This window comes from Asterias rubens, chromosome 4 (assembly GCF_902459465.1).
Source record: "Asterias rubens chromosome 4, eAstRub1.3, whole genome shotgun sequence".
In the NCBI taxonomy this organism is placed as follows: domain Eukaryota; kingdom Metazoa; phylum Echinodermata; class Asteroidea; order Forcipulatida; family Asteriidae; genus Asterias; species Asterias rubens.
The window spans coordinates 5,165,410-5,175,986 of record NC_047065.1 but is presented as its reverse complement, the minus strand read 5'-3'; the positions used below and the strand labels follow the sequence as shown (position 1 = coordinate 5,175,986).

Genomic DNA, 10,577 nt, shown 5'->3' with positions numbered 1-10,577 from the left:
TGGGTGTACTAATTTTGTGCAGTGAAGTCACTTCATGATGTGCAGTGAAGTCACTTCATGAAAGTTGCTAAAAAACCGACTCGAAAAACACCATGGAAATCGTCACTTGCCGAGCTCCTGTGAATATAGCAGTCATCAAATATTGTAAGAATGAATGTGTTGCTTTGTTTTGTTTCTGAATGATACATCAACTTTGTCGTAAAATTGTAAAAACTTAAGTTGTTTTTTTGGCATGATCTGCAGATTTTTTTAGAACTGTGGTGTTTGTGTAGTACTGGTACTATAGTGTGGTGGTGTGTGGTTTCTATAATCAGGTATTCATACATACATTGGCAATATTAGCTAGAGTAGAGACGTATGCGGGTAGTACCAGCATACTGTATAATACTAATAGTACTAAATAGGGGATTCATAGTTCTAGTCTACACACAGTTTTCCATCAGCATTTACTGAACTTTTAAGAGATTTGATTTTCCACTTTTATAAAATAGCAGATAGATCATAGAGATTTTATTAAGTTAAAACACAAAATAAATTGTAAAAAGGTAATAATTTTTACAAGTACAATCACATCAAGTATTTAATAGGCCCACTTACATAATTAATAATATAATTAAATTATTAATTTATTGGTTTCATATTTCTCATTTTGAGATCTCCCTTTACCATGTTTACTGGGTAGACCCTCTGGTCTGCCGTGGGATGGGGCGCTGTACACTCATTTTGAATTTTTGACTTTGACTATCTAATAATATTATAATAACTCTAAGTCCAAAAATAGCAGTACAGCAGTACATATGATATTTAGCCAGAAAAAATGGAAAACTACCAGAAAATACCAGAAAACTACTAGAAAATATCGAGTTGGTTGGACTGTACAGGTTTCCTCCGGCTTGCGAGCGCAGCATCACAGCAATAAATTTCACTTTAATGAGTTCTTGGTTTCATCTATTGATACCTCCATTAAAGGCAGTGGACACTATTGGTAATTACTCAAAATAATTATTAGCGTAAAACCTTACTTGGTAACGAGTAATGGGGAGAGGTTGGTAGTATAAAACATTGTGAGAAACGGCTCCCTCTGAAGTGGAGTAGTTTTAGAGAAAGAAGTAATTTTCCACGAATTTGATTTCGAGACCTCAAGTTTAGAATTTGAGGTCCCGAAATCAAGCATCTGAAAGCACACAACTTCGTGTGACAAGGGTGTTTTTTTCTTTCGTAGTTAACTCGCAACTCCGATGACCAATAAGGCTCAAATTTGCACAGGTTTGTTATTTTATGCATATAATGTTGAGATACAGCAAGTGAGAAGACTGGTCTTTGACAATAACCAATAGTGTCCACTGGCTTTAACAGAATTATATAATAATGATAAGAAGAATAATCCCACTGATGTAATTTTTTCAGCAAGCCATTATAATCATCAAAATTGTTTTACTTGTCAACATAAAGTGTTTTGTTTTCTTTGTAGGGGGGAAGAGAAATGAAAAACTTATCCTGCCAGTCAACTCTTCCCTGAGTGCAACGTTACATATCGATCAACTTTGTACAAAAACAACTGTTGCTGCTAGTAATAAATTCAAGACAGACAGAATCTGGCTGAATGGCAGGTGTGGATGCTTTAAAATTTGTTTATATATTATCATACGTCCTGTGACAACTGATGTACCAGAGAGGCCTGGGGTCGATTTCACAAAGAGTTAGGACTAGTCCTAGCTTAGGACTAGTCTTAGCTTAGGACTAGTCCTAGCTTAGGACTAGTCCTAAGAGATATTAAAAATGTATGGCTAGTTCTAAGTTAGGACGAGTAACTCATCCTAACTCGATATAAGACTAGTCTTAACTCTTTGTGAAATCCACCCATGGAGTTTCATCTTTAAGAGGGCAATTTCATTCTCATTTTGCAAAAGTCACTTCCATTGGAACAGTGGTAACATTTGAATGGGACACCAAGGCCCCGAGACCAGAGGCGATGGCCTCCGTGTAATTTCAGGCTCAAATTACTGACTTTGATTCATTTAAAGGCATTGGACACTTTTGGTAATTTTCAAAAGACCAGTCTTCTCACTTGGTGTATCTCAACATAATATGCATAAAATAAAAAAACCTGTGAACATTTGAGCTCAATCGGTCATCGAAGTTGCGAGATTGACAGAAAAAACACCCTTGTTACACGAAGTTGTGTACTTTCAGATGCTTGATTTTGGGACCTCACAATGTAATTCTGAGGTCTTGAAATAAAATTTGTGGAAAATTACTTCTTTCTCGAAAACTGCGTTACTTCAGAGGGAGCCGTTTCTCACAATGTTTTTCCGTTCTATCAACAGCTCCCCATTACTCATCACCAAGTAAGGTTTTATGCTGATAACTATTTTGAGTAATTACCAATAGTGTCCACTGCCTTTAAACTGTTTCATTTTGGAACTTTTTAAAGGCATCTTATAATGTAAAAGAGAAAATAGAATAAAATCCACTTCAGTCTAGATCTTGATGTTTCTGATGCGGGCCCAGGTAGGGCAAGTTATGTACACATTGGATGTCAGAAATACCCTGAGCAAGACACTTAACTATAATTGCTTCTCTCCACCCAGGGGTAAATGGGTACCTGTGAGGGCAGAGATGGTTCTTGTGATTGATTTAGCCGAGTAGCGCATATTAATGTTGCACAGGCTGCATACTCCCCACCAGGGAGTTGAGATGGTTTAAGGACTATATTAAGGCCCAGTGACCAGGGGTAATAATGTGAAGCGCTTTGGGACGCCCTCCGGGTGTGAAAAGCGCTATATAAAAACGGGTTATTATTATTATTATTATTACCCAAGCAAACACCTTCTCTCAGTGTACTTGGGTATTTTTTACATATGTGTTAAAATGATTTTTAATATTTAATTTTAGGGAAGAATCACTGGACAACCCACGTTTGAAGAAGTGCCTAGCAGAAAGTGAGTATGCGTTTTTATAGCATAAAGTTAAAATAAATATTATTATTATTTTACCCTTACACCAATGTAAATAGTGTAGTTTAAATTCAACCTGAGTGACTCGCCTGTGAGTGTTTCTGTCGCAGAACTCTGCGAACTACTGAGTATACGGTCCTTAGTACACATTGGTGTAAGAGTAAAAACACAAGTAATATTTTTGTTTATTACACCCCCTACAAATATTCTGCCTTTTCATTGGTTTAGAGCGTGTCACATGATGTCTTAGTTTTACTAGAAACGGTGGCCGTGTGATAGTGCATCGTTTGCCGTAAGATAGTCCAACAACTATCACAAGGCGTGCAGTACCCAGACGTTTTTTACCCACCTCAAACCCAATCAGTTGTGCATCTGTGTATCTGAAACGCGTGTTCGACCGTTACGTGTACGAGGATGATAAATAGAACGCTCCAGTTTTAACCATAGCATTCGAAGCAGTCAATATTTGTATTATATCTTAAATGCAAAAAATATCTTAAATCACCTTAATGTTCATAGCAAATTTATCTTTCAGAAGTACCTCTAAAATATAATTTCCCAGTGAATCATTATGGAACCTGTTATTTTTAATATAAACTGACTGTTTCGAGATGTTGTTTTCGTTTCAAGTCCGTCAGAGAGCTCGCAAGAGGAAAAGCTCCCCAACTAAAGATGGGGTCACACCGGCGGCCATGTTGGATTGGAAAGTACACATCTGCTCCGAGAATAACTTCCCTACTGCAGCAGGCCTGGCTTCCTCTGCTGCAGGATATGCGTGCTTAGGTAAGGCACTTTTAGGGGAATGATGAGTTGATATAAATCCCCCATTGCCAATGGGGATGTCTAAAAGTCTTTGAGCTGTAATTGAAACTGACATTTTTATGCCTTGCTGGTGAAGCCAAAAGAGTAGAGTGTTTGGCTTGTCTGTCCTTGTGGGCTTATGAGAGTGCCCTTGTGGGGTCTTTTACATCATATACAATGGACCCCACAAGGGAATTTTATAGAAAAGAGAATAATAGAACAACAATATCAGGCCCCCACAGACTGGATTCGTAAATGGAATCTCAGTTGGAAAGTGTGCACAGAACCAATAGGCTGTTAAAAAAGTACAAACAAAAGAGGGACAATAAAAAGGTCCCAGATAGCAGGTGTTTAACATAACAATAATATAAGAATTAAAATTTAAAAGGCCCTATTCCATTAAGATCATAGTGCACTAGAAAAAAATCAACTTTAATTAAAAAAGCAGATAGAGTATAAGATTCCCTAATGGCAGTTCGGAGATTGTTCCAAATCATGGGCCCAGCCACACTTAAGCCTTCCGACCTACATGTAGAACTTTGTTTGCTCGAGGAACATTCAAGCGAGTGATGTCAAGTGTGTATACCTGGAAAGAGTGTATACCTAAAAACAAAAGAGGTCCATATAGTGTAGGGACTTTAAATACTATGTGGACTTTCAAATGTCCACAGAGTTTGTCACAGTGTTGAAGAATAAGATTTCCATATTGGTTACAAAGAGAAAAACATAACAAATTTAGAATAGTCATTAAAATCAAAAACAATCACACACCATAAGTTAACAAACCAAAATAATGAAAATTCATTTGTTTTCACTTTCCACAGTGGCAACTCTTGCGAAAGTGTTCAAGGTAGAAGGCAATGTATCGGACATAGCCCGGCAGGGATCAGGCAGTGCCTGCCGTAGCATGTACGGAGGGTTCGTACAATGGCTGATGGGCGAGGAGGAAACAGGGGAAGATAGCATCGCTGAACAAGTCGTGACTGAGGATTACTGGCCTGAGATGAGGATATTGATCCTTGTGGTTAGTTGTTAGTATGAGGAGGGAGTTTTAGTCACAGGGCAGTGCCACTTGTACATAAAGATTTGTGACGGAAAAACTTTTTTTTTACTTTTTGAATCTGACCCTTTTTTTACTAAGGGAATCAATGTATGGTGAAGAGGTTTCCAACTAGTGGTTTATTCCCACAAAGGCCTGGTTCTTGATAATTTTACCAAGATGAAGTCGAGGTAAATTATCAAGAACCAGGCCTCGGCGGGTTTAAACTACTAGTTGAAATCCGATTCAACACACTTTGATTCCCATCCATAAATACCTTTTTGGTCAAAAACATCATCACCTTTTGGTCAAAAAGTGAAATAAATGCAAAAATTATAATTGTTCAATGATTCTTTTCAACACAACACCCCTCCAGCTATGGAATGGTAAAGCCCTCCGCCGCCCTCTGGTAAACAACTCCTTATAAGGGAATGCGCGAATCGCGTTATGTGGCACAACTGTTTCAGCCGTTGAAAGAAAATAAGTTGTTTTTAAACCCATACACTAATGTGTATTAAGCACTGTATACTCTTGAAAAAATAATCCACAAGCAAATGACTCAGGTAGGATTCAAACCTGAATCCCACCAATTGTTTTCCTGTTGATTTGTTTTCACAGGACTAGGGAAGTACTGAGTAAACAGTGCTTTGCACATCGGGTATAAGGGTAAGAACGTATCATGTATGGACCCATTTTGTTACTACACGTAGGTGCTAGTTTATTTCCGGATAATGTCTGTCAATGTACTGGTCTCAAGCTTTTTCATAGTCCAGCAGAGATAAATTGTGAATAGATTTTGTTTTAAATATGTGTGTGAGAGTACTTTCCGTTGTTTATTTGTTGACTTACAGGTGGCTTTCATTTGATTTAATTTTTCGTTTATCTTATTTATTTTCCTGTACTTGATGTCTTTTGTAAGCGCTGTGATTTAGTTTACTAAGTAGAGCGTATTTAAATGCCGTTTTTATTGTACTTTCTGGGAAGGTGATTTTCCTGTTATTGTTTTTTAGTACTGGGTTTGTTTGTTTGTTTGTTTACTGTTTTGCTTTTTGTCGAATGGGGGGAAGGGAAGTTGTATTTGTAATTGCAACATATCTCAACTGTGATTAATGCAACCTCATCCACCCATACACCTCAGCACACACCGGACTGCGTTCTAATGAGCTCATGATGCTTCATCAGCCCAGAACTTCCACTCTTTGGGGCAATAGGTCATTTTTTGTGGCATCAGCCCGGGTGTGGAACCAACTCCCACTGACTGTCAAGTCATCTCCATCCATCACAACATTCAAGACAAACTTAAAATCTCACTTGTTCAAACAAGCGTTCTCACACAATCCTCAGTCCTAATTTGTCTTTCTCTCCTCAAGCGCCATGAGCGCCTTCCTGAGGCGGATACCGGCGCTCTATCAAGTGTTCTTTATTATTATTATTATTATTATTATTTCTTGATTGATACTTTCAGGTGAGTGATCACAAGAAAGCGACCAGCAGCACGGCCGGTATGCAATCCACAGTAGAAACCAGTCCTCTCCTTCCGCACCGAGCTGAGAAGATCGTACCCGACAGAATGGTTGCTATGACGACCGCTATCGAGGAGAAAGATTTTAAGACATTTGCAGAACTCACAATGAAGGTAAAAATGGACGTTGCTAATATAAAGGACTCAAACTGGCCTGTAGCTACCAGGCAAACCAAGTGGTCTAGGTCAGTCATCAGAACTTGAAGCCGTTGCACTTGACATCTCAACCGCAATGGCACTTCTCAAACTAGGCCTATACATACACGGTTGAGATTTGTAATAATAGGACCGATAGTGGACTCTTTCAGTCACGCTCAAGGCGTTTCAACATTCAGTGATTTCCTGTAAGGTTATGTGGAGCTTGAGGTACGAGACCAATTCCTTTACATAGCACCATGTAATGGTTGACAAGGTGCTGTGGCACAATATGCAGCCAATCAAACCAGGAACGCAGGGGTGAACCCTACCCTCTTCGCTTTTCGATAAGTGCGAGTTTTTGTATGAATCACACTACACACAGGACTAGCGGCTTAACCTCCAATCTGAAGGATGCAGCAATAATGGTTCTTAAGGACACAAGTGTCACGACAGGGACTGGAACCCACACTCTGCTGAACAGATAAATCAGGGCTTGTGTCTGGTGCTCTTATCTGCTTCCTTAACACGTCATTTGACACAAACCTGCATTTTGTTGTACCTTTGCCATAAAAACCTTCAAATCATTCATTGTGAATTGTTTGTCTGTTCTTTTCATTTTTCAGGATAGTAATCAGTTTCATGCAGTTTGTCTAGATACCTACCCACCCATCTCCTACATGAATGATACATCAAGACACATCGTTAGGCTTGTACACGCCTTCAATGCATTCAAGAAACAAACCAAAGTAAGTAGATGTCACTTGACAATAACATATATATTGGTTTTTTTATTGCCATTTTTTTAAATCACTTTTTATAGACATGTTTAAGTACTTTTACTGGCGTTTTTATGCGTTTTTTACTGGCATTTCTAAGCTCTTAAAGCTGAAGTAACAAAAGATATATATTTTTTTTAATTTGAATGAGTCGGTAGATGTAGCTTGAGGGATCAGATAGGGATGGTATTATGTAAGTACATGTATGTTAACATAGTATCCCAATTTCTAAACACAAAATTAAATTTCTGTTTCATGTTATTTCTGTTGACACTTTTATCAATTTTTTTTTATTTGGAGAAACGATCAGTATAATAATAGCAATGGCTGCCATTTTGGGCGTTTTAAATGATCATACAGAAATGGGTGGTCTCCAAAGGGTCATTACAGGGTCATTACAGGGCACTGCTTGGGTTAAAAAGTCTCTCATAAAGAGAAGTGTAATGTCAAATTGAATGTCATCTCTTGTTTTCCCCCACAGGCAGCATATACTTTTGATGCTGGACCCAACGCCGTTCTCTTTACTCTTGAGAACGATGTAAGCGAGCTCCTCTCATTCATCAATCACTTCCTACCCCAAGGAGAAGAGGACAAGGAAGACGTCTTCATCAGAGGTCTACCCGCGGATATCCACACCCCAAGCAAGGTAATAGTAGTGCCATTTTGTTGCAAAAATTGTTCTTAAAGGCACTGGACACTATTGGTAGTTACTCAAAATAATTATTAGCATTAAAACTTACTTGGTAACAAGCAATGGAGAGCTGTTGATAGTATAAAACATTGTGAGAAACGGCTCCCTCTGAAGTAACGTTGTTTTGGCGAAAGAAGTAATTTTCCACTGAAATTGTTTGAATTTGATTTCGAGACCTCAGAATTAGATTTTGAGGTCCCGAAATCAAGCATCTAAAAGCACACAACTTCTTGTGACAAGGGTGTTTTTCTTCCGTTATTATCTCACAACGTCAATGACCAATTGAGCTCAAATTTTCACAGGTTTGTTATTTTGTGCATATGTTGAGATACACCAAATGAGAAGACTGGTCTTTGACAATGACCAATAGTGTCCATTGTCTTTAAGTCAAACTGAAAAGTTCTAACTTAGGAAGCAGCATTAGAGGGATTTCCTTTATGGTGATGCGACTTATGTTTCAATTTCAAAAATAAATTGTTTGCTATAGGAGTTGTGCACCCTTACCTGGTAGTTCTGCTGCCCTCAAGTGGCAGAGCTTTCAAAAAGTCTCCCATTATATATCTCTTTTATTTTAATGCACAACATTTTTTAGTAAATCTTTTATCTATTGCCCAGTCTCACTCATGCATAATGTCCATGTCCCTTTTGTTTGGTTGTGTTCATTTTTATGTAAATTGTCCTTGTCTTTAGGAAAGAGGGAAAAAAAAGCTTTTGCTTCTTCTTTTTCCTACATGTTAACGTCAAACTATTTTCTGTTTATTGTTCATCAACTGGATTAAGTTTTCCTTGGTACAAGTTACTATATGTTTTCTGAACAATGTTATTACACCGTATTGATTGATGTTGACATGAAATAAATGTATCTGAAATGAAATGAAATATCTTAGTTGTGAACTTTCAAAACATTACAAAATGGAGGTAATCAAAAAGAATGCTTTGCACAAGATTGCCTAAAAATGGTCAGAACCTCATTGCATGACAGTTATTACAGAATTGTGCGCTTAGAAGTATGTGCATTACAGGGCACTGGAAGGATGTCATTTTTAGCACAGCCCTGAATTTGGGGTCGGTTTGATTCTCATGCTATGCCTATTTTTATTGTTTTTAATAGATGTTAAATTTGCATCGGGATAAAGAATATTAATTTTTTTGGTTTTACCCATATACACCGATGTGTGTAGCACTGTATACTCAGTACTTTCCCCGAGTCCTGTGAAAAAAATCACAGGCATTTTACTCGGGTGGGATTCGAACCCACGACCCTTGCAATTCTAGAGCAGTGTCATACCAACTAGACCACCGAGATTGCCCGGTAGCTAGAGGCAGTTCGAATCCTATGTTTAGCAGCGGGTACTGCGGGTATTTTTATTGTGTTTTTCCGCCAATCTTTACGCAGGAGCTTCAGTCCGCTGTGACCTTCGACCCCATTCCGAATAGCCTGAGGTACATTATCCACACCAAGGTCGGTCCAGGGCCAGTGACGGCAGAGGACCCAGAGCTTGGTCTGATTGATAGTAATGGTCAGCCGAAGAGTTTGAAATAGTAAGCTATGTAATTCACTGAAACACAGATTACACACTCCAGAAAACCAGGTATGGAATTAACAAGCACAAATGTTCATCTTACACAGCTACTTGTGTGAAACTCTGGAATGCTACAAAACATATTTATGATGCGTTTGTACACTTCTGATGTTTCTCACAAATTTATTGCGCATTTTAGCACCCCTGTCTGTCATTTCAGGGATGGTTTGTTTCATGTGGAATAAACCATTTTAGCTTCATTGTGCGAATTGGTGTTAGGAGCAAAGAACAAAAGTTGTTTGTCATAACTTGGTAAATAGCAGTGAAGTCAATAACGAGAAGTCCCCTCGATCCACCATGCGTAAGTAGTGGTCCCAGTCGATTTCCTACCTTCTGGCAAGATAACAGTTAATAATAAGCAGGACAGTTCTTTTTAGAACTGAGAAGTCTCCCAGATTTTTGAAAAAAATCTACTCCGCGGTAGTAGAATACTTGTATTATATAGCAAGACAAATTCTCAAAGAGAACTTAACCTACCCAGCAAGTACACACATGGTGTTACGGCAAAGCAAATATACATTGATACCTCACCATGCAATGCCTCAAATCCCGTATAACAATACAGTTGTTTGCCATAACACAGTGAATATGTGAAGTATTTGGCTTTGGGCGATACAGTGTGAGGGTAGGGTAGGAAGGAAGAGAAGTAGAAGTGCTGGTAGTAGGAATAATACCGGAAGTAGAAATATACTGGTCTTACTATTGAAATACCAGTAACATGTATTGTATAATCTATGAAACTATACACAATATTTTATATCTTTTTAGTTTGAAGAGTTGATGGCCAGAAAGTGTTTCATATTGCTCTCACTTTCGGTACCTTTTTGAGACCAGGAACAAAACAAAAAAGGGTACTTTCAAAAGTGTATCAAGTTATTTCCTTGGGGTTGATTATCATTTAAGACTGGATTTAAATATTAAGGGAGAGTAGAAGTACAAGAAATCTATGGTGTTTTGTAAAAGATATTTTATGTTTAATTTTGGGTATTTGAGATTAAAAAGTGCCTTAAAATACACTATGCCAATGCAGAGGAAGTTTAAGCACTGCCAAATAGCGCTGCCTGAAATTC

At 38.1% G+C, this 10,577-nt stretch overlaps 1 protein-coding gene across 1 annotated transcript; it reads left to right on the top strand.

The window, feature by feature from the left end:
• The first annotated feature begins 50 nt into the window (after nucleotides 1-50).
• LOC117289301 (diphosphomevalonate decarboxylase-like) lies at nucleotides 51-9,852 on the top strand. The gene is made up of 9 exons (XM_033770366.1): nucleotides 51-144; nucleotides 1,472-1,610; nucleotides 2,896-2,942; nucleotides 3,588-3,740; nucleotides 4,583-4,782; nucleotides 6,263-6,433; nucleotides 7,081-7,203; nucleotides 7,715-7,879; nucleotides 9,321-9,852. Exons 1-9 carry the CDS (start codon nucleotides 93-95, stop codon nucleotides 9,465-9,467), a joined length of 1,197 nt encoding a protein of 398 aa, XP_033626257.1. The 5' UTR covers nucleotides 51-92; the 3' UTR covers nucleotides 9,468-9,852.
• Nucleotides 9,853-10,577: the final 725 nt, after the last annotated feature.

Excerpts from the sequence above, each read along its gene's own strand:
- LOC117289301 (XM_033770366.1), top strand. The coding sequence starts at position 93 with ATGGAAATCGTCACTTGCCGAGCTCCTGTGAATATAGCAGTCATCAAA. Across the intron at positions 4,783-6,262 it reads TGAGGATATTGATCCTTGTG|GTGAGTGATCACAAGAAAGC; the intron begins GTTAGTTGTTAG and ends TGATACTTTCAG. Across the intron at positions 7,204-7,714 it reads CATTCAAGAAACAAACCAAA|GCAGCATATACTTTTGATGC; the intron begins GTAAGTAGATGT and ends TTTCCCCCACAG.